The sequence below is a fragment of the Gopherus evgoodei genome, chromosome 8 (genome assembly GCF_007399415.2).
Source record: "Gopherus evgoodei ecotype Sinaloan lineage chromosome 8, rGopEvg1_v1.p, whole genome shotgun sequence".
Taxonomy (NCBI): domain Eukaryota; kingdom Metazoa; phylum Chordata; order Testudines; family Testudinidae; genus Gopherus; species Gopherus evgoodei.
Genome location: NC_044329.1, coordinates 45839751 through 45863416, shown reverse-complemented (window position 1 = coordinate 45863416; position 23666 = coordinate 45839751). Strand labels below are relative to the sequence as shown.

Sequence of the window (23666 nt, the reverse complement as noted above, 5' to 3'; positions counted from 1 at the left end):
CCACCTAAAGTTTAAACTCCGTTCTCCAGAACCACCTTTCCAACCTAGCAGCTCAGTCTTTCCCCTGTTCCCTGTAAGGCTGTAAGCACAGGAATATTTCAAAAAGGAGAAGGGTTGGTGAAGTTTCAACAATGTTTGAAGTTTAGGTGTTGGAGGGATGTGTGCGGGGTGGGGCGGAAATACTGGAAAGCCAGGAAATTACACTTTCTGGGAAACCTGTTACCAGTGAGAGGCACTTCTAGAATTCCTTTTTCTTCAGAAGTCTTCTACAACAGCTCCCCACTGGCCCTGTGCATGGACCTGAAAAAATTCTCCAAGAGTTGGGGATGTCCCTCACCAAAGGCTCTTACGTAAATTAAGCTATCATGGGATAAAAGGGAAGGTCCTTTCGTGGATTGAGAACTGGTTAAAAGACCGGAAACAAAGGGTAGGAATTTATGGTAAATTCTCAGAATGGAGAGGGGTAACTAGTGGTGTTCCCCAAGGGTCAGTTCTTGGACCAATCCTATTCAACTTATTCATAAATGATCTGGAGAAAGGGGTAAAAAGTGAGGTGGCAAAGTTTGCAGATGATACTAAAGTGCTCAAGATAGTTAAGACCAAAACAGATCGTGAAGAACTTCAAAAAGGTCTCGCAAAACTGTTGTTGAAATATTGGGTTTGCTTAGCTGAGAGCTAATAACAGCTTGATAGGGATAAGGAAAAGATCCTTTATTTTGCAGAAGAAAGGAGAGTTTTGTAGCTTGGTACAAAAAACTTTATTTAATACAAAAATTAAGAATTTTTATATACATTTACATATAGGCTTTGGTTGTGCTAGCATTTGATTGGTGGTTAACAAACTTTGCATTTTTGCAATTTGCTTAGCAAAAACTAGCTAAGAACCAGCTTTAATTGCTTTAAAACTGATAAGGAGGAGATAGTTGAGAAATTTAGGGTACTGTGTTTGTGAGGCTTTTACTTTTTTTTTATTGGCTGTTTATAAGCTGTTAAGGGGGGTGTCATAAACAGATAAGAAAAGTTAATAGCACAGAAGTACTTTATATCTCTGTGACTATAAAGGGTTAACAAGTTCAGTAAGCCTGGCTGTCACCTTACCAGAGGACCAATCAGAGGACAGGATACTTTCAAATCTTGAGGGAGGGAAGTTTTTGTGCTGTGCTGTTAGTATTTGGTGGTTGTTCACTCTGGGGGCTCAGAGGGATCAGATGTGCAACCAGGTTTCTCTCCAATCTCCCTGATACAGTTTCTTATAGATCCAGAATAGTGAGTACAAGGTAGATAAAGCGAGTTAGGCTTATGTTTGTTTTTCTTTATTTGCAAATGTGTATTTGGCTGGAAGGAGTTCAAATTGGTATTTTGCTGAAAAGATTTTAATTTGTACTTGTATACTTAGGCCGGGAGGGTGTTCCCAGTGTCTGTAGCTGAAAGACCCTGTACCTATTCCATTTTTTTAAATTTACAAAGATAATTTTTACGGTTTTTTCTTTCTTTAATTAAAAGCTTTTCTTGTTTAAGAACCTAATTGTTTTTTTATTCTGGTGAGACCCCAGGGGACTGGTTCTGGATTCACCAGGGAATTGGTGGAGAGAAAGGAGGGAAGAGGGAGAGAGAGGTTAATTTTCTCTCTGTGTCAGGATTACTGTCTCTCTCAGGGAGAATCTGGGAGGGGAAGAGAGAAGGAGGGGGGAAGGTGAATTTTCCTCTCTGTTTCAGTATTCAAGGAGTTTGAATCACAGTGATCTTCCAGGGTGACCCAGGGAGGGGAAGGCTGGGAGAGGCAACAGTGAAGGAAAGGGTTTACTTTCCTTGTGTTAAGATCCAGAGGGACTGGGTCTTGGGGGTCCCCGGGCAAGGTTTTGGGGGGACCAGAGTGTACCAAGCACTGGAATTGCTGGTTGGTGGCAGCGCTACGGGTACAGTGCCCTGTGCCGCTGCGTGCTGCTCCAGCCCCTGCTCCACCTCTTACCCATGGCCCCCGTACCATGACAGGGGGCTATTAGTAATTTTTATAGGGTTTTTTTGGGGGAGGAGGCCTGACAATCTGGGTTGTTAGATTGTCAGGCCGTTATGTAATTTGCGATTAAGCTGGAGGGATAGATACTGGTTTTTTGTATGGACAGCAGAGTTTTTAGTTACAGCATTAAAGAGATACTTTGCACATTGCATTATTATTTAAATAATATATAAGAAAAACAGAAAATAATTTATTTAATAATTGTACGGAAGAGGCCAGTAAATTATGACCCAAGGTCTGGGAGGAGATGGATGGCAGAGATCACTTGATCATTACCTGTTAGGTCCACTCCCTCTGGGGCACCTGGCATTGACCACTGTCGGTAGACAGGATCCTGGGCTAGATTGACCTTTGGTCTGACCTGGTATGGCTGTTCTTATGTTATAGCAAGTGCCATATTGCAATGGACTGTGAACACATCAAATCTCCATCGCTTAGTCAAATTGTGCTATCAGCACTTGGTTTGCAAATGCGCTGTATTGTAGCAAATGGCTTTGGCTATTCAATAGCTGGTAACTTTTTCTCTCAAGGAGATCTACTCTTGCAATGAGCTCTGCATGGGTGCCCCATTGCAGTGTTGGGCCAGAGTTAATGCTGAGCAGATGCCACATCACTCAGGCTGGGATGTCAGTGGTGCAGGAAGTGCCATCCTCCAGATCAGACATGAACTGCAAGGCCTGTCCAAGTTTTCGGAGCCTTGTGACATGGTATATTCTGTCTGGGGACTTGAGGCTGTGCACCTAATAAGCTCCTATATGGAATTTGCCCAGGCTGGATTCAAGGGTGTTCATCCCCAGTTTGGAGCGGAGCCACCCTCTCCCTTTCAGATTGTTAATTCAGATGGATCTTTAGACCTTTTTCAGAGGGGCTTCCTAACCTTTCCCCTCCCTGGCCAGTTACTTTATTTGCAGGAGCTCCCTTATCTCAGCTGTCCCTTTGAGCAGCTGTTGACCTGGTGTTTGTGTAGTGAATATGCACTAGTTGCCACATTCAACTGTAAGTGAGGATAACATCTGGGGCTTTCTGCTCTAGAAACTTTTTGCAAAAAGCAAGAATCTCCATGGGAGTGTAGTAGATTTTATATCATTTGAGCCAACCACCGAAGCTTGCAGTGCACAAGGGCGGAGTTTTATCTTAATAGACTGGATATTTCCCCAGCAGGGGAATTGCCCCAGGGGGATGAAGGGGAGGCTTATAGCAATGAAGACTTTCAGAGGCCATATGAATTGCTTTGGGGCTCTAATAATGCCCAATTAATAGGGCCCAGTTTGTAAGGTGGCGATGGTTGGTAAGTAATCCTGTGAACTGGAAATGTTAATAAGCATGGGCAGGGGGAGTACCTGGCCAGTCAAACTCCTGGCAAAGAGGAAAGTTCAGGCTTCAGTGTATTTTTACCTAATTGTTTCAGGATAACTTCTTGCGGCTGGTAGAGATTAAGCATGTTTGGTTTGGTTTTCTTCTAGTGATGTTTTTGCCCAAGAAAACAAAAGACAAGGAGATTGAGTCTAAGAGTCAATGCATTGAAGGAATAAGTAGATTGATCTGCACAGCAAAACATCAGCAGAATATGCTGCGGGGTAAGTGCTGAATTATTGCATCATTTCTGATAGTAAAGAGGAGCATTTTATTGCTAATTATGGCTGTAATGCCTGTAAGCCAGCCATCTCAGTGCTTGACCAGGACGTGCTGTCTGTGACGCAAAGCAGACCTGAACCTAGTGATCTGTCTACAGGAGGATTCTGCCATCATGGGGAAATCCACGGATGGCATAGAGCCAGCCAGCCACTAAACCTTAGGTTCTCAATTTGGGAGTTACAAACGGGTCTCGGGGGCACAACAACCCTCTTTTTCCTTTGTAGCTAGATGGGAGAGGAGTCCCAGAAGTTTTATGTTGTAGCATGGGTTCACTGTTGGGAAAAGGTTGAGAACCACTGTTCTAAACTCTTCTGGGTTATAGGTGTTGATTCTGGAACAAACCAGTGATCCATCTTGTTTGCTCTGGTTGTGGCCTCTACCTGATGCTTGAGAGGAAGAGGAGGATTTTTCCATAATGCATGCAGCCAGTCGACGACAATTTCCCACTGTTGAAGGTGGGCAGGGAGATGACTGGTATCTTTCCCAATCCAGCTGCTGAGCCATTTTCATTTGATCTTTAGGGCAGCAGAAAAATTGATTGGGCCTTCTTCCTAATCTGTCTACTATCTAGCTGTCAGTGCAGCATCTGTTTCCTGTACTGACTGAGGAAGGATGATGTGATGGCATAGAATTCTGGCATAGGGATTCTCCAGTGTGACTGTCTTGCTGGGTGCTTTTTGACCTGCTTCCTTGTTGTATTCTTCCCCTGCAGTCCTAATTGATGGCGTAGAGTGGAACGATGTGAAGTTCTTTCAGCTGGCAGCACAGTGGTCCTCCCATGTCAAGCACTTTCCCATCTGCATATTCGGACACTCCAAACCTAACTTCTAACCGCTTTCAGCAGGGCGGCTTTCTGCCCGTATGGAGACTGCACACCCAGGAGCCAGGAATCTGAGTGCCAACTCTGACTCAAGTCTGCTTGCTCTCTCCTGCAGATTACTTACAGATGCATCTGGATTACTTCTGAATTACTTTTTTCTATTAATTCTTAAGTTTACTACAAGGGAAGGAAACCCCTTGAACAAAGCAAAAACCAGTCTTAAGTAGAAATGTACCGATAACATGGAAATTACTGGGAGAACTTCCAGAACTGGGGTGACCTGCCGAGGAATTTAAGAGCAGATAGCTGGATAACTGCACTGCTTATTAACCTGAAACCTCTTGGGTGTGTTTGCGGCTAAGTGTTCTGGATTGGGCTTGAATGGTTTTTGAGGGGCGAGTGGGAGGTAGTGGGAGAATTAAGTGTTTTTAAATGTTTAACTCTTCCACCCACCCCCCCACCACCACCCTGACTTCACATGAAGAAAGTAGAGCCTGGTTCATCACCAGATAGTTCAGATACCAAGAATGTGAAATACGTTGCGCTGTCTGCCAAAAACCAAGCTAATAACTGAGGGAAACCCCAGGATTCTCCACAGGTGAAGAAATGCCAGAGGGTCATTGTTTTAAGGCCAGCTACTGAAATAAGCAGGCATGTTCACTCTCGTGCCTGATTCAGGTTGGGCAGAGACTGAAATACAAAGTATGAAATGTCTGTCTGAGGAATCCCATTGCTCCAAGTCCATCCCAATAACCCAACCAAGCCAGTCACAACACCCCTGGAGCCTGGAGGTAGATTTGAAGGACACCAGTTCAGTGGGGTTGTTGCTATTTAGATTTTCTCACAGATTATGTACATCAATAAAACCTTGCCCGGCCTCTCAAGAGAATGGATTTTTACAGGTGCAGATTTTTTTTTAATGCTTTTAAAAAAGATTAAGTTGCTAAAAAAAGATAACAGGAAAGATGAGATGCTATCTAATGAGTCAGGCATTAGTGTACTGGCTAGTTCCTGTGCCCCTTCAGCCCTTACACATGAGCAGCTGCATTTTACACCAGCTACGTTCACACCCGCACAACAAAAGCACATGTGCATGTGAAAGCACATACAATACCAGCTCACAGCAAATGTGCCACCTGCATATGTACATCTTCTAGGCAGTGTGTACAAGGTTCCCCCCCCCCACACTCCAGATGGGAATCCCTTGTTTGGGGGACCCCTCCAGCCATGCGAGGAGCTGCTGCTGCTGTTTCCAAGGCAGGAGGCCAAGTAGCAAAGCCAGCTCTGACAGCAGAGACAGAGAACTTTGGCTTGTCTGGACTGCGTTGGAATGCCTCGTGCACGGATTGTGTCATCTGAGGGGTCTCTCAACTATTCTAGTTCTTTGACTCCAGCACAATGCACTGTTAGCCAGCTGGGCCACGTGCGGCCTTAGGATCCATCCGCCAAGGGGCCTGCCACAGAAAATGAGGGTGGAGGAGTCACTCAGTGCCCCTGTACTTCCTGCAGCTAGCAGAACCCACCATTCAGGGATTAAGGATTTACTGTGCAAAACCAGCCAGTGCCTGTGTGAAATGCACTGGCCACTATAGCCCTGCCCCTGAGCACTACTGCAGCTTACGAGTGGGAAGCTGTAAGCTGTGTATGTTCTCCCTTCCCCCTCACTTAAAATATCATTGTGCCAGCCCATTCCCAGGGTATACTAAAGCAGCCTGAAGGTTGCTCTGATTTACAATGTCAGTAGCCCTACAGGGCTGCGTCAGCAGCATGGGATCTCTGGAGCCAAAGGAGGCTCACCTACAGCTTTCCCCATGTCTCCCACTCTCATTGGTAGCTGGGTGTGTGGATGGTGTAGGAGCTACTACGGCAACTCTCCTTGCTGGGAATCCTGCCCTGACTTTAGGACGGAGCTTTGCTCTGTTGAAGTGTCATCAAAGTGCTCTAACTGGAGGAACAAGCTCTAATCTTCACCACACTCTTCTGGCAGCCGCACATGGACTGAAATTCCCAGGGGTGGAGCCTTTGCTTTGCCCAGAAATCCTCCCCCATCAACCCTGCAAGGAATCACACTACAGCAAAGCCTGACAGCTTTAGTTGTCTGTAGCCCTGCTCTACTCCTCCGGGGGTCCCAGGGCTGGATCTATGGGGCCCCCCGGCAATACAGCTCCAGGGAGGAGCCTCCATGCAGATGTTCCAAACCCAGTGGCTGAGGAGCTAGAGCTTGTTTGCTTTGCAGAGGAGCCAGCACCCCACCCTTGAAATGAGCAGGGTGCAGCTGCATAAGGGGAGCCTCCTGGGGGTTCCAGTCTCATGGGCAGGCATTCGCACTCCTCAGGCCCATTTTCAGAGACCCCCGGAGTGGCTCCTTCTCCCACCCTCTCAAAGAGACAGCAATACATTAAGCATTTTTCAGAGTCCAAATGTTCTGGGATAGTGACTGACTGAACGAAGATTAAATGGCTGTGGAGCCTGTTCCACCTTGTTTGTAGGTCACGCCCTGGGAAGGCGTGTCCTGCAGGAAGGGTTTCATTGACTTGGACAGGACTTCAGTGGACACTGGGTGTGTGTTCAGCTAACAGCCCTGCTGAAGGAGTGAGGATGACTGGCCCTAAATGAGAACTGTGCCTCCCTCCTTCCCTTCCCAGTAAAGACGAGTATCTGCAGAGCAAACAGTACATGCACCTTCCCCTCACTGCTCAGTCTACTGGTTTAGACGTGTGTTTAATAAGAGAGAAACTTCCTAGTGCGATTTCAGCCATGTCCAGGAATCAACTCTCATCAGACTGGCAGAGTCCTCAGCAGCCCAGCAATACATTCCTCTGAGGAGTCGGGCAGGTCAGCGCACAGGTCCATACATGAATGCTGATGCAGCTGTTGGGTTACTGTAAACTATTCACTTGCTTATGGCAGCCCTGAGGGGAGGGTAGGTTTCCCTCTAAAAATTTGTAACAGGGGCAGAAAGAATCTCTAGCTTCAGCATAGTGCCAGCTGGAGCTTAGGATCTTGCAAGGAGGCTTGCACCTTGCTCTGGGATAGTGCAGCATTGCCTGGTAGCCACAGCTTAGGAATGAGCACACAAGCACATCAGTGCTCTTTACTGAAGCTGTTGCCTCAGGACAAGCCTTTTAATGAAGTCAGCAGTTCAGGTCCTTCCTTAAATCCCTCTTCCCATGTGCAAGTAGAGTAACTGAAATCCAGTCTGATTTCAGTCCCACAGCTTATTCTACACCAGCACTCACAGAAATCCTTGCTTGGCTTTCATGGCCCCTGCAGCTCTGGAGAAGGCTTGGACTGGCCATTTGCAATAACTTTGTTTACCAGGGCAATGAAGGATTTGACGCTTAGCTTCTCTTTGTTTCTCAACCTACTGTAGAGAGACAAACTGTAGCCAGTATGGTACTTCATGGCTCCTGCTTATCAAATGTATGTGGCCCCCGTCTTACCGTGTGTAACATTTCATGTGGGTTAGTTCTGTATTTTAATTACATGTTATGAAATCTAATTCACCAGGAAACTTTCTGCCTGCTTGGTACCCAAGCACTTGCAGACAGCGGAGTTTGTTTCCTCTGACAAGCTGCTATTTGGCAGCACAGCCATCTGCAGTGGGCTCTCTGCGGTAGCAAGGCTTCCAGGGAAACTCTCCTTGAACCCCCAGGCTGGAGTTTGCCAGGTGGCAGGACTGCACTGATCTTGGGAAAGCTTCATTCTTGGTGGTTCGTCATGAGACTGCCCTGCCTCATAGCCAACGGTTGGAGTTAGATTCCCTGGGCTTTTCCTGGGAATGTTTGTTAAAGTTTTATACGGTGGTTACTTTCTCTGAGCTTCTTCACACAACTAACTTCGTCTCTGACCACTGGGAAAACATTCTGGAAGTCTGAGAGTCGAAGCTGTGCCATAACCGAGTATTACAGCAATTAAGCTGTGCAGACAATGGGCTGCTCCGTAGGAAATTATTTTGATAAAGCCGTGGCAGGAGCCTCCTCCCATGGTGAGCTGAGCTGAGCTTGGATCTCCCACATGGTGCTCTTCAACCAACCACCAATCCCAGGATTCACAGGAAGTCACTCTGAAGAACTGGTCTGTGTGACAGCTTGCTGTGACTATACCATTGTGCACTCTGGGGCAGAGCTGACCAATGGGAGGAGGTGCCAGTTCTTGTGCCTGCAAAGGGGCCATCAGGATATTGGGGGGGAGGGGGCTGCTTAATTGCCTTTGCCATGATGAGTGTAGAAAATTGACCCTAATGGAGCAAGAACCCCAGCACAGCCCCAGTTTTAAAACTCCTTATGGAATAATGAAAAGAGACCTCCACAGGCCTCCACCAGAGTGTGACTCAAAGAAGGAAACTCATTTGCTTTATCTCATTGGCCTGAACCAGCCTGCTTTAACCAGAAATCTAGATGTCACTTTTACTTTGGATTTCTAGCAGTGAATAGGCAGAGGGGTGGGGACAGAGCTGACTGCCTAGTTTTCGGCTGGTTGCATGCCACCTCGTCACCTGTAAACCCCCCCCTTCCCTGCAGGAGGCCAGCAGACTGCAGCAATCCCAGTGCAGGTGGGAATGTACTGTAGTAGCGTACGTTTGATTCCCATTACACACGTTTGATTCCCATTACACACTGACCCAGACCCTGATACTGACGGACTGCTCCATGGAGCCCCAAACTGCGACTCAAGCACTTTCCTATTGGCAAAGCTGACATTCCCCTGTACTGGTGTTCTCTTGGGAAACTGGCCCCAGCCCTTCCTTGGAGGTGGGATCTAAGGAGGCATCCCTAGTATGCTGGCCAAGAACTGGAGCTCTAGTTCTACACTTCCATGGCTAAATGAAATGCAGAAGTCCACCATGGCAAGCCAGGGAATATCCTTACTCGTATTGAATGCTTGCTGGGCTTGCATTTGTTTTTCTTTGCCCTAAAGAAAACAGCTGCTGGAGCAGCAGTATTCACTTAACCTCTGGCTTTCCATTAATTTCACCTGCAGTTATCAATTGCATATAATCCAATCACATTTTTCTCATCAACCCAACAACAGCCCTGTTGAGCCATTTATATCTCAAATTTAAGTATAAAATTCCTCTGTTACCTTGGTTTGAGGATACTTATCAACCTCCCCTTGGCTTCATTTGCTGCTTTGATTAGCAAGCCTTGTTGTCATATCCTAGAGAGGGTATCTGAGGGTGGAGTAGTAGAATAGGAAGTTTTTGTGGTTTCATATACAATTGCCATACCCACCTGTAGGCCGTTGACCCAGCTAAAAACCAAACTGACCAGCATTGTTCTATTAATGTCACTAAAACACTCTTATTGTCATGTATGTCCTGTTAGTCTTTGGCTAGCTATCATTACCATCTTGGATCAGTCTGGGCAGGTGTTGAGTACCAAGAAAACATTCTAAGAATATTTTATTTTGAGGATTCAAGAAATAGTACCAGATGCCTTGAAACTTTTGTAAGCAAAACATCTTGGTGAGACTAGAGAGCCTTTATACTTTCCCTGTAGTTCGAAGCACTGAAAAGACGAGGGGTTCTCACTGTCAGATGGGAGCTTTGTTTCAGCTCAGATCCCAGGAATGTAAAGTCTGAAAGATCTTGGCAATAGGAACATCTTGGGGTGTTTTGTTTTCTTCATATTGTTTGCTTAGAGATGCTGAGATTACAAACCCTCCATTCAGTGCACTTCTGTGTCCTGGCCATTAGAACTGTGAGGACTCGCTAAAACTCTGGGTGCCCAGTATGAGAGGTGACTATCTGAGCACAGCATCTCCCACAGACCTTCAAGTTCCTTGCAAAGTCATGGGAGAACTGGAGTGATGAGCTATCCTGGGTTTCTGTGAAGGCTTTAGGACTTGATGATAGAGAGGAGGAGGAGGAGGAGGAGCCATAGTTTTGCAAGTAGCAGGATGTTAATTCCTTTGAAAGGAAGCACATCAAAAATCCCTGTCAGGTTGGCTTTCCCTTCCCTACAGCCTGACAGAAGGAATCCCAGAACTTAGTGTGTCTGACTCGCATGCAAGCGCGTCTTTACTCGGAGCACTCTTTAGGAAGCACCTTGCTAAGTGTGGGTAGATTAGTGTGTGAAATTGTCACATGTGCTGCAAGCACTGCTCAGACTATGTCAAATGAAGGGATGTTACCACTGTAGATTTCTAAGTTGTCCATCTGTTTCATTGTTGTATTGTTTGGGTTTTAGGTTTTATATGAAGACAAATTAAATGTAAATAGCCTTTTTTGGAACGAACTGCAATGTGCGCAGCCTCATCAACTATTTTATGGTACTAATGCAACACTAATAAAACTGGACATGAAAGCACACTCACGTCCCAGGCGTCTCCTTTGGGTAGGAGTGGACGTTTATTTCTGTTCCAGTGACTTGGCCTGAATTGAAATGGCTGCATTTTGTAGCTCTGTGTGCCTGGGATGGATCTGTCTATACTAGGAAATTAACCTGCTTTGGAAATCTGTTACTTGCAGACAGTCCTTTGAACAGATGCTTTGGAATGGTTTAGCTGCCAGAGTAGATGGGAAAAATTTCTTTTTCACCAGTACAGTACGTAAGAGTGAGACACGGTAGAAGCAAGTCTCGAGGATGCTTTGACACAGCTGGAGACTTTCTGGCACTGCCTGTGCTAGCAGCATTCTCAGCACTGGCTCAGGGAAGCCATTTTTGCTACCAGTTATGTTGACAAAACCAAAGTATTTCTTTTGATGGACAAACTGCACTTTTTACACCAGTTGCTTTTTTTGTGCCCACATATTGTTCACCAATATTTCACACCCCAGGATAGAGCAGGATTACCACAATCCCATCCCCTTTCCCCTGTGTTGAAACAGTTGTGATCCTTGAGCTCTTTTCCTGCAAGGAGTGTGGAGAGCAATGTGTGTCACCCTGTCTCTTGACAACGCATCATCACCACCCTCACAATCAGAAAACAATGTTTCTTGGAGATCATCCAGAAGATGCTTAATTGGTTAGCTGTTCGTCACCCCTTCCATATTAATGGCCACATTCAGCCCCTACAGCCAAAGCACATCCCCAGCCCTCCATGATGGACCTCAGCTCCACCATCTTGCAAAAGTCAAAATCCTAGAGTATTTCCTCCAGTTTGTTTGAGCTACATACAATCAGAGGAGCTAAGTCTCTCATACCATGCTCCCAAGATGCCAGATTGGCCAGGAAGTGAGTTGCCAAGTGTGTTTGTTTCTAGGATGGTAAGTGGGAAGGAAGGAAGGCCTCGTTCTGTCTGATCACAGGACATTATAGAAATGTAGGCCTGGAAGGACCCTCAAGAGGTCATCCAGTCCAGCCCCCTGCACTAAGACATTGTTTTATTGGTGCTCAACAATGAGGCTGAGGATTTTGTCTCACTTAACTAAAGTCCACACCAAATTACTAACCAAACCTTTGCTACAGTAGCACCTAGAGGCTACAATGGAGAGCAGTAAGTATTGTGCACACACGAGTCCCTGCCCTAATGAGCTCAGGCAATATATCGGACCAAAGAACTGGTGCATATAACCAATGGGATTGGGAGGGACAAGGTAAACCACTGTGATTAACATCATAAACAGAAGTGTTGGCAGGCCAGCTACTGAGCCATTGTAGAGGGTTCCGTAGGCAATATGGTGGAATTTGAAAGGAGCATATATTGGCTTTGCAGATTTTAATGGGCAGCTTCCCAGTCATATGGGCTGTGAGAGCAAAAGCGCAGAAGGAGAAATTGGAATTAGGGCATAACAGTCTGGTGGCATTGGCAGAGCAAAGGTAGGAGTCAGTGGCTCAATGGCGTGATTTGTTGGGAGGGAGTGGATTGGCTAGGAAGGCCCTAAAGCTGAAGACTGTCGGTTTCAGTGTGATGCCATGAAGAAAGGGGAAAGAAGGAAGAGGTGACAAGCCAAAAAGATTATCTTAGTAGCGTTGGGATTTTGTGGTTCCCAATGAGTCTGATGCTGGGTAGAATCAAGGGACTGCGATGCAATGCAATGCAATTCAATTCAGTGCAATTTGATTCAGTTCAACAAGGCTTTATTCAATATGTGCACAAAAGGAGAGCCCCTGGTACAAAAAATCAGGCAGAGTCCCTCCAGCAAGGAGCCCCTCCCCTTGCTATTTTATAGCACATGGCACTTACATAACAAGTTACATAACATGAACCTCTAACCAATAAGAGTTAACCTTTCCATATATGGATTTCTTTATCACATGGTCATAGTTCTCCATTCCACATGCTGAGCTCAACCCCCTCCCCCTGGCCTTCTCCAGAATGTTCCTAGGGTGGTGAGCCACAGCATGCTTCCCTATGCATAAGCACCTTGCAAACCACATTCCTTCCCAAATGAATACAAGCATACCCTTCAGTAGCAACATTTTTTAATGGACTGGATGGGAGCAAAATTGCAGGGTTCATGACTGCAGAGGATAAAATAAGTCTACTCTAAACCCATGCTGCTGATGATGAGGGATGGACAAGTTTTAGTTGTAGATGGGTAATGTTGAATTCTGGAGATGTGGGTTTAAAGAGAGGAAATCTACCTGTGACAGGAGAGGTGAGAGAGAAGATTGTAGGTAGGAGGGACCTGTTGGAATTTGGTCATTTTATACTTGAAAATTGGAGGTGTGTGGTGGTGGGGCAGCATTAGGTAGATCTTGTCAACTCGGAATTTCCATTGAGTGGAAACATCTGACATTTCAAAAACTATTTTGTTCAGATTCAGAACAAAAACTAGAAATGTCAGAATTTCCCATGCAAAGGAAATCTTCCCCCCCCCCCCCAAAAAAAAAAAGTTTTTATTTCATTTTTATGGAACAGCAGCCAGCTGCCCCTGCCTTGTGGGAAACTCCTTGAGCTGCCTTTGCCACAGAGACCATAGGTCCTGAGAGCCCCGGGTTCAAGCTGGGGCATCCTGGCCCTAGAGCAGCAGGCCTCCCCACCAGGTGAGGTGACCATTAACCAGTCAGAAATCTGCTGGGACTCAGCCTGTGGTTTGGCAAAACCAAGTATTTTCATACAACACTTTGGTTTCAGTGAACAGGCATTTTCTGACAAGTGTTTTGTCAAAAGATTCCTGTCCAGTTCTAGGTTTAACGAAGGAGTTGGAGCTGCATAGAGATCTATCTGGAGGCCTCTGAGGATGGAGAAGTACAGGTGCTGGGCCACGAAAATGGCAGCACTGAAGGAGGAGAGTGAACTCATTGTTGGGGAAGTCGATATAGCCATGGGAGTCCTGCAAGAGACCACTGTGAGAACAGGAACAGCGGGTGTTGGGGTTCAGCCAAGGGTAGGGCATTGGTGGAATGGACCACCGCTAGGGTAAAACACAGAGTAAGGAGCCATGACTGAGCAGACAGGCATGAGAATGAGGCCTGGTATACATGGAGAGAGATGGAACCAGCATGAGGTGGAAGGGGCAGGTGAGTGATGCTGAGACAGTTGGACAGGGAGACCTTGGCAATAAAGATGAGGGAGCAGAGCATGATGAAGACCAGGTCAGCTGAGTGGCCACGTTGATCCATGGCTACAGTTAAAGGAAGTGGTGAGTGCAAAGATGTGTGGGGCTAAGGGCCTAACAAGACAGCAGCACAGAAGGGGAGGAATAGTTCTACATCTCTGCCATACAAGCTGTTATGTTCACAGCATAGAAACAGAGAAATTAGAGGGAGGAAAATGTTATGTTGCAACATTCCAGAAAGAATGACTGTATATCTTAAAATGCAGAACCCTAACACACAAGAGCCCAAAGCAGAGAGAGAGAAAAAGAAGGCTGCCCCCTAAGGCAGAGAGGAACAACCCACCCACCTTGCTCTAAGCTGATTCTTTGCAGACTGACTGCTAAAGACCCAAAACACAGGCTTCCTACAGAGCCCTCTAATCTGCAGACAGGATGAGGAAGTCTCCATAGAATTTAAAGTGATAGCTACACATTAAAGAGTTTTCAATATACCACACAAGATAACCTGTCTGTTGAAAGCAGCACTGCCCAACCTCTGCCACTAGTGCAGCATCCAGTTCTATCAGTGACTTATCTAGCTGCTGTGCAGTCTGTGACCGGATCAGAGCTCCTGGTCCTCTCTGCTCAGCCTTAGTCTGTTCCAGCATGCAGCCAAGAGTATAGAATTAAAAAAAGGGGGGGGGAGGGTTAATTTGAGAGAAGAAGAGCTAATTATGGATCTCTTGGTGACATGCTGAGGACCGAGCAGTCTACAGATATTTGCAGGGTCTGAATACCATGGAGGGAGGAGGACTATGTATGGAAGTACAAGCAGTAATGGGAAGAAAAGAAAGTTTAATATAGCTGGCTGACAAGGGGAAGTTCCTCATGGTAAGGTATATTGGTCTTTGCTGGGAAGTTGTGGTCTTCTCAAAGCCAGCCAACCACACTTCATGTGTGAAGGTTTTCCTGTGGCATGTGCCTATAGAAACAGGATGTATGAGCTCACTGAGAAACCCAATGCAACAAATACAATAAAAGCAGAACGTTCGTTCGATGAGTAGCTCTCCTCTTTCCCCGTTCTCATGAGTACTCCTAGCTAACTGAGCTGATGTCATCACCTCAAAATGGCTGGACTCACCTGAGGAAGAGGATTCCTTTTACAGTGTGGATTCCTTACTGCAATCTGTAGGAGCACCCAGGCTGCTGGGAGATGCTGGTGTGAGGGTCAGTACAACAAATCATTTGGGGATGTTTGATCCAGTCATCCAGGGCAGTTTTTAATATAGTGTTTGTGTTGAACTGCAGTCTGCATAACCTGGAACCACATTCCAGTCCATGCCTGGCTTGACTTCAACTGGTAACACCAGATACAGGGTTCTGACCCTAAACATATGTTGAAATAAGGAGACCATGGAAAAAATCAGTAGCCTTTCTGGAGCTAGGGGCCTAGGTGATGGGCTCGCTCTTGTGTTTCATGCACTAAACCAGAGGAGATGAATGTGGACAAAGAGAGCAAGGTGACCAAGCCAGCATATGGATAGTGGAAATGAGAATTGATCATAGGAGGGCAGTGAGATTATGCATGGCCTTGGGAGGCTGAGGAGCTCTGATCTGGTGCAGTAGGAAGCTAACAGAGGAACTGAAAGCGAATGTGATGTAGGGAGATGATTGGTCTCTTATCACTCCTGGCCATTGAGAATGGTGCTGCCAGACAGAAGGGTGCAGTAATCAAGTACAGAGATATGCTATCTCCTAGAACTGGAAAGGACCTTGAAAGGTCATCAAGTCCAGCTTCCTGTCTTCACTAGCAGGACCAAGTACTGATTTTTGCCCCACATCCCTAAGTGGCCCCCTCAAGGATTGAACTCACAACCCAGGGTTTAGCAGGCCAGTGCTCAAACCACTGAGCTATCCCTCCCCCAAAGATGATTGGGGCATGGAGACATTTTAATAGTGGGATGAGGAATGAAAGTTGGATTTTGGAGAAATTCAGAAGGAAGTCGTCAAAGGCCCTAGGGAGAGAGTAGATACACGAGGAAGGGAAAGGTGATCCAACAATGGAGGTGGGGCTGTGGACCTAAGACAGGAAGAACAGCTGTGAGGTGGTTGTTGGAGGAAGAGGCCAGAGGGCAGAGAGTAGTTCAGGTGAGGAGTGACTATCTGTAGGTGGAGTGTAAACATCCAAGAAAAGATGTTGGAGGCAGCTATACACATGAGACTGGAGGGAGAGGGACAGCGACAGATTGATGGTGGAGAGGTGAATTTGGCAAGGGTGGAAAGAGCAACTGAAGTCCTGGGAGAAGGTAAGATTATCAGGAGGGGGAGGAAGGAGAATGGAACCATGAGCCACCAACAACTGGGCAAGAGGCAAGATTGATGGTGTGGCCAGTAAGGCCCCAATGCTTACACACAACCTTTATTTCAAGCACATGCACAAATCCCACCAAAATGAGTGGGGCTTTTGGGCTATGCTTTCAGCACTTGCTTATGAGCATTGCTGACTAGGGATGGCTTGCTAAGTTGGGGCATGGGAAGAGAGCAGCACACCTACAGACTCATGAGAAAGAGGGACAGTAGAAGAGGAGATACTGTGATCAACAGTGTCAGACAGCAGAGAGACCCAGCCAGGTGGGTGGGGAAGAGCTAGGGAGCACCTCCTTTGTCAGAGTAAGGAGCAGATCTCTGACCACCTTGACCAGGGCAACTGCTGCATCTTTGCATAAACCTGTCTCAGCCAAATGTTATGGTAGCAAAGGTGGGAGCTCATCTCAAATGAGAGGTGACCTCTAGCCCCTGTCTCCCAATTCACCTTGGAAAGGCATGGACTGCAAAGCATAGCTTGACCCTTTTAAATGCTCACCTTATTAAAACACAGACTTGCCCAGTGTTTTCCCTTTATTAACCCAAGTATGAGATGGAATAATAGGACCTCACTGCGACCCAAGGAGAAGAGTTAGGAATGTGAGAGTTAAGTTTCTTCAGCAATGCTACTTGGTTACATTGCACATCCAGTCTGGTCTATGGCAGAACTTCTGATAATGTTAACATCAGTATGGGTAAGTATGGGGTAAAATAGGCCATTTGCAGTGTTGCTGTAGCTGTTGGCCCCAGGATTTTGGAAAGACAAGATGGGGGAGGCAGTGTTTTTTATTGGATCAACTTCTGTTGGTGAGAGAGAACTTTAAAGCTGCACAGAGCTCTTCTTCAGGTACCATTCCCAGACCTGAAGAAGAGCTCTGTTTAGCGCCAAAGCTTGACTCATTCACCACCAGAAGTTGGTCCCATAAAAGATATTCTCTCCCCCACCTTGTGTGTGTCATTGAAATAAGGAATGCTGGGACTAAGAATAGGCTCCCAGATTGAAAATGGCAATGTTTCTCCCTGCAGGTACTAACATGCAGACTACAAGAGAGCATGGCCAAGTGAATGTGGCACTAAGAACCTGAGCATCTGCATGTCCTGGTGATTTTTTAATTTTAACATCAATTGTGCGGCTTTCATGCTGTAGGAAGATAGGTTTTTTTGTACTTAGCTACAGTATATCCACTAGGGGGCAGATATGACGTATATCTGAGAACCCTATTTTTGTAGAAGTAAAAAGAAAAGCTGACTTTGGTCTGCCTGCTTACACACCCATGGCATAATTATGTCTTGTCCTGTTATCAGAGGTTGCAATGCTATTATTAAAATGCCTTTAACAAGGAGTTTGTGTGGGGAGAGGGGAAGTTGGGTTGTATTTTGAAATAAGTATCTTTTGTAGAAAGAAACTTCAAAAATTCAAACTTTTTTCCCTTTCAGGATTGCAACTGCTAATGAAATTTTCTCCTGTACTAAAATGGGAATCTCTGCCTGTCTGCAGGGAGGCCGGGCATTTGTGATCTGTGAATATATGCTTATTTCTTAGCTGTACAATTCCTTGAACTTCAGTGGATGGATAAAATATGGAATGCACACCTGCTTTTGTGTCTCAAACAGGACTGAGATTCAGGAGACCTGCATTCTGAACCTGATGCTTCTATGGACTTGGAGGGTGATCTTGGGCAGAACACTTTAACTTCTGTCCCTTGGTTTACCCATCAGTAAAATGGGGATAATACTGGCCCAACTCAGTTTAGTGTGTTGAAATCTTGAGATGGAAGGCACTAGAGAATGGCTGAGTGTTACTTTACACCTAGTCAGCAAGTATGCAAATCCCTGTCCCCTGCCTAAGGCAAACCAGCCCTCAGAACTGCTTAACCCCACACCCACAACAGATATGGCTGCCTCAACCTGTAACCTTATACTTGAGGAGAGATGAGCATGGAGTTAGTCCTCAGGAGGAGAGTGTCTGACTTTAGTCAGCAAAAACTGAATTTGTTTAACTGAGCCTCTGAGCATTTGAAACTGTGTTCCCTGCCTGAGCCAGAGTGCTTTGTAAGCTTGCCATGTGTGCTCCTAAAGAGGGTCATATTTTGCCAGGGGAGAGGGGGGTGTCAGTCATTAAATGTTCACAGATGTGCCTAGTCCCCGGAGTTGTTTCAGCCAGGGTTAGATGATCATCTCCAATGCTTCAGGTAAGTCATTGATGGTATAAAAAGGACAATGGACAATGCTTGCTGTCATGACAACACCGGAGTGCTCCCTTGGCTCATGGTACTGGGTCTGGAGGCTACAGCCTGTCTGTTCTGGTCCCACTCCTGTGCACTGGGAAGCCATAATCACTTTTGTTGGGGGCGGGGGAAGAGTAGCAGCTGTAACCTACACCAGGGGAAGCGCAACACAGAACTGGCAGCTTCCCCCTCTCAACTGTATTTGAGTGCAGCTGAGAATTGCACCCCCTTGTGAAATGGACAGTGTATGGGATTGGGCACACACAAAATGCAGAACCCGCAGTCAGACGCCCATCTTGGAAACACTGGCTCTAGAACTCCCATTGACCACAGGGTATGCTGAATAGGTTGTAAGATAGAGGAGGGGAGAGCGAAGAGACAACCTGAAGAGCAAACACCCCAGAACATAACAGGAAATGTTGTACATAAATGAGAAACAGGAAGCCATGAGTCACTGGAATCAGCAGGCCTCCAGGCAATAACATAAGCAAGTAAGGGAAATGAGGACTCTGCTAAGGGCCTGGCTACACTTGCAGATGTAGAGCGCTGTGAGATAAACCTGCCTTCGGAGAGCACAGCAGGGAAAATGCTGCAGTCTGTCCACACTGACAGCTGCTTGCACACTGGCATGGCCACATTTGCGGCACTTGCAACAGCATTGGGAGTGGTGCATTTGGGCAGCTATCCCACAGACCACCTCTTTCCATTCTGGCGCTGTGGCTTGTGGGAAGCGGATGCGGGGCACTCTGGGTCCTGTCCCAATGCCCTGTGATGCATCAGTTTGCATCCCAGCATTCCCTGTGCTTTCATCCACATTTGGCACCATCTTTCAACTTTTTTGTACTGTGTGCTGTCTTCCCTTTTGGTTTGCGGGAATGGAACCTGAACTGCAGAGGACTATGCTGACAAGTCTTGCAGCATGTCACGTTGGCAGTCGAGTTATTCCTTAGGATCCAAAGTGACAGTGAGGGCCTCCAATGATGAAATCAGCTCAAGTAACACATACGACAGGAGTTAGCTTGCAGCATTCATGGACATGCTCATCACTGTGGAATGCTGCTTTTAGGCTCAGGAAACAAGTACTGAGTGGTGGGATCACATCGTCATGCAAGTCTGGGATTGACGAGCCGTGGGCTGCAGAACTTTTGGATGAAAAAAGCCACTTTCAAGGGATTGTGTGAGAAGCTCGCCCCTACCCTGTGGTGCAAGGACATGAGATTGAGAGCTGCCTTGATGGTGGAGAAGCGGGTGGCTATTGCAATCTGGAAGCTGGCAACTCCAGACTGCTACTGATGGGTCGCGAACCAGTTGCAGTGGGAAAGTCGATCACTGGACTTGTGTTGATGCAAGTTTGGCAGGGCCATTAAATCGCATCCTGCTCAGAAGAACCATGACTCTGGGTAACGTGCAGGACATTGTGGATGGCTTGCACAAATGGGTTTCCCTAACTGCGGAGGTGTGATAGATGGCACGCATATTCCAATTCTGGCACCAGCTCACCTACACCTCCGAGCACGTTAATTGAAGGGGTATTTCTCTATGGTTCTCCAAGTGCTTGTGGATCACCGTGGGTGTTTCATTGACATTAACACAGTCTGGCCCAGAAAGGTGCATGAGTCATGCATCTTTCAGAACACTGGCCTGTTCAGGAAGTTGCAAGCCGGGACTTTTTTCCCAGACCAGAAGATCACCATAGGGGAAGTCAAAATGCCCATTGTGATTCTTGGAGACCCTGCTTACCCTTTAATGCCATGGCTTGTGAAACCCTACATAGGGAGCCTTAACAGCCACAAGGAGTAGTTCAACAACAGGCTGAGCCGGGTGCAGAATGACTGTGGAGTGTGCTTTTGGCCATTTAAAGGGCCACTAGTGCTCTCTGTTTAGGAAGCTGGACCTGACCGATAACAGCATCCCCGCTGTTATATCCGCATGCTGTACCCTCTATAACATTGTGAAGGGAAGGCTGAATGATTCACTCAAGCATTGCACTCGGAGGTTTAACACCTGGAGGCTGAATCTGAACAGCTAGAAAACAGGGCTATTAGAGGGCCCAGCACAGGGCTGCAAGGATTATGGATGTCTTGAGGGAGCAATCTGAGGCTGAAAGCCACCAGTAATGTCTGATGCCCTGCACAGGAGTGAAGTGCAGTGATTCCAATGTTGGTAGGAATCTGTGTTTGCTACACTGACTTGCAGTGCCTGTTTGTTTCCTGGGCTAAGGTATCTTTTATTTGAAAACATTCTTTATTATTCCATAAAGCCAAACATTCCATTTATTGAAAGAAACGCAACTGCTTGGGAAACTGAAAGGGCAAGGGGGTGGGGTGGGGAACGGTACAATCACAGATTTGCATATGTCCTGTCTGGAGTCTGTGCACTGAGTGCTGCACTTCAGGGTAGCTATACTGCACGGTAATGGGTGTTGAGTGCAGTGGGTAAGGGTTGTAGGTTTCAGGGCTGGGTGGTGAAGCTACAGGTGTTGGAGGCAGCTGGTGGCGGTAAGAACCTGGATGTTGGGGAAAGTGGGTTGGAGGTGAAATGGGGGCACAAGGGAAAGAGTTTGGGGACAAGGGCTCTGTGTGTGTGTGTGTGTGTGTGTGTGTGTGTGTGTGTGTGTGTGTGCGCGCGCACAGTAGTGCTCTGCCTGCATGGCTATGAGGGCCTGGATGGAAACTGCTTGGCACTCCATTATGCTTATCAGCCGATCCGTGCTTTGCTGCTGAGCACCACACTTTTGTGCCAGCGCGCCTCGTTCTGCTGGCAGATCCTCATTTCACTCTCCTGCCACTCATGCACTTTTGATTTCCATTACTTGAATGCTGCATTACTTCATGCAACGTCTTCCTTGCTTCTATGTGGCCTCTCTGATTCTTTGGAGTCTTTTGGCCGGTGATAGCATGGACAGCTGAGATCTCAAGGTTGCATCTGTAAAGGCAAAATGCAACACTTAACAGAGGCAGCATTGTTCACACCAGACAGAGCAATGACTCCCCCGTACTTAAGGGCAAGCACAGTCTACACAATAGCATAATTTGCCCATCCCAAAGCGAGCACGCACAACCCACAGGGGTCCAAAATGGTGAGTAAGCACAGGGTCAAGCGTGGCTGATTGTTTCACGGCTGTACTGCCCTCTGGGTTCAGTGCCTTGGGAGAGCCAACAGCGGCAGGGGACCTCTGTACTGACACTGTCCCCACATTTTCTACAGGAGTTTGTCCTGGAAGATATCTCGCTGCTGAGGGGGACCTGGGAAGCAAGGGAGGGTCTTCTACTGCAATGCGGCTTACGCCCTGGCCCATATGCAGCTTGCCTGTGTGCAGTAATGGTCCTCCTGCCCCCTCACAGCACAGTGGCATGGACAAGTTAGCTTTACTGGGACAGGATCACAGTGGTTCTCCCGAGAAAGCTGTGCAAGTGCATTGCCCAAGTTCTGGATGAGACCTTTGAAGAGATCACTGAGGCCGATTACCGCAATGTGAGAGAGCACCTCAAACGCCCTTTCCGCATCTAGGCATGCATGCAGCCCTATTCTCCTTGCCTCAAGAGCCCGCACCGAATAACTTCCTTCCCAAAATAAAAGCTGCTTACCGGGAACCTCCTCTGGAACTTGTCTTCCCCAAGCACGGCCGTCGCAACTGGCTACCTTCCTCCTGGCTTGAGAACAGCTCCTGGCTGCATGCATTTAGGGATTCCGAGGTGGTGTCTTGCCTCAGCACCCTCACTCCCCCTTTCCTCTCCTCCTCCTGCCGTATTGAACTGGCTCTGAAGTGTCCATGGTGGTACTCAGAGTGGAGGTGGGGTCGCCCTCAAGTATCACATCCAGCTCTTTGTAGAAATGGCAGGTCGGGGGGGGGGGCGGGGCAGCAGCAGAGCACCTGTTTGCCTCGTAGGCTTTGCGGTAGGCATTCCGCAGCTCCATCATTTTAATCCTGCACTGCAGTGTGTCCCGGTCATGGCCCCTTTCCATCATGTCCCTTGATATCTGCCCAAAAGTATCATAATTCCTATGGCTGGAGTGCAGCTGGGACTGGACAGCTTCCTCCCCGCAAACACTGAGATCCAGCACCTCACCATTGCTCCATACTGGGGATCGCATGGCATGTGGAGGCATGGTCACCTGGAAAGATTAGCTGAGAGCACTCCATGCCTGGCTGAGCAAACAGGAAGGGGATTTTCAAAATTCCCAGAGAATTTAAAGGGCAAGTCTGATGGTTGGTCACCTGAGGGCAGGGCAGTAGAGTTCAAAGCGATGACCAGAGTGGCTAGAACAGGCATTGTGGGACACTTCTGGAGGCTGATCAGAGTGCATTAACGGGACAGGTCATCCACACTGGCGCCGCGGCGCCCCAGCAGAGGCACAGGAAAGGTTATTCCACTCGCCAAGGTGGAGTACCAGAAGCACTCTAGCTGTGGAGTCAGAGTGCTCTATGTGCCTTGCCAGTGTGGACAGGGAGTGAACTAGTGCACATCGGGCTCCTTTATTGCACACTAACTCGCAAGTGTAGCCAAGCCCTTCTGCATCAACCTTTGCTACAAAGGATGTTGGGAATATGCCCTAGAGCTCCTGTTTTCAGGTGTCAGACTGAGGTGTCTGGAATAATAGAATAAATACAGGGCCTCATCTTCAGCTGCTGTTTATTGGCATAGTTCTGTGTAAGGCAATGGACTATTCTGATTTGTACAAGTGGAGGTTCTGGCCCCAGCATTTAAAACACAGGTCTGAATGGTGTTTGGCGGGAGCTAGTTTCAACTGTGTAATGAATAGCCAATCAGACAGGTTTGGTCTATTTCTCTGTGCGCAAGGTACCCACAAAATGTGCCTGTAATTGTTTTGACATGGGCCTATAAATTCCTCCTGCAATATCCCCTGGTGTTTGCCCTTCACAATTCTGGCTGTGATTGGTCTTCTAAGTCACATGGTATTGTTTCTGTTGCCTGATTGGAAGAGCTAGAGTTCCTGGATGGGAATGGTGACTGAACAAAGCTCAGACAGTGTGATGTTGCTCAGGGAGAGGCGGTGGCTCATGCCACACGTACACTGGACAGTGCGCATTGAATGAGGCAGCTGGTCAATATTGATGTGATCGGGGTCCTAGTGGTGGCCAGCTATGGTCACTCAGTTAGGATGAACTGCAAAGAATGGGGCAGACAATCCCCATAAAGCTAGTGGATATTC

The 23666-nt window shown here is 47.1% G+C and overlaps 1 protein-coding gene across 6 annotated transcripts in view; it reads left to right on the top strand.

Annotated features, from left to right (window-relative positions):
• The window catches only part of PACS2 (phosphofurin acidic cluster sorting protein 2), a 178247-nt gene extending 167469 nt beyond the window's left edge, over nt 1-10778 (top strand). For 5 of the 6 annotated variants that reach the window (XM_030574056.1, XM_030574058.1, XM_030574055.1 and 2 more), the window contains exons 23-24: nt 3481-3594; nt 4365-10778. In XM_030574056.1, coding sequence (XP_030429916.1) covers nt 3481-3594; nt 4365-4483 — 233 coding nt within the window. In that variant the 3' untranslated portion in view covers nt 4484-10778. Of the gene's footprint in view, nt 1-3480; nt 3595-4364 lie in introns of those variants that run through there. The other variant, XM_030574057.1, reaches the window with a different exon arrangement.
• The last annotated feature ends 12888 nt before the right edge of the window (nt 10779-23666 follow it).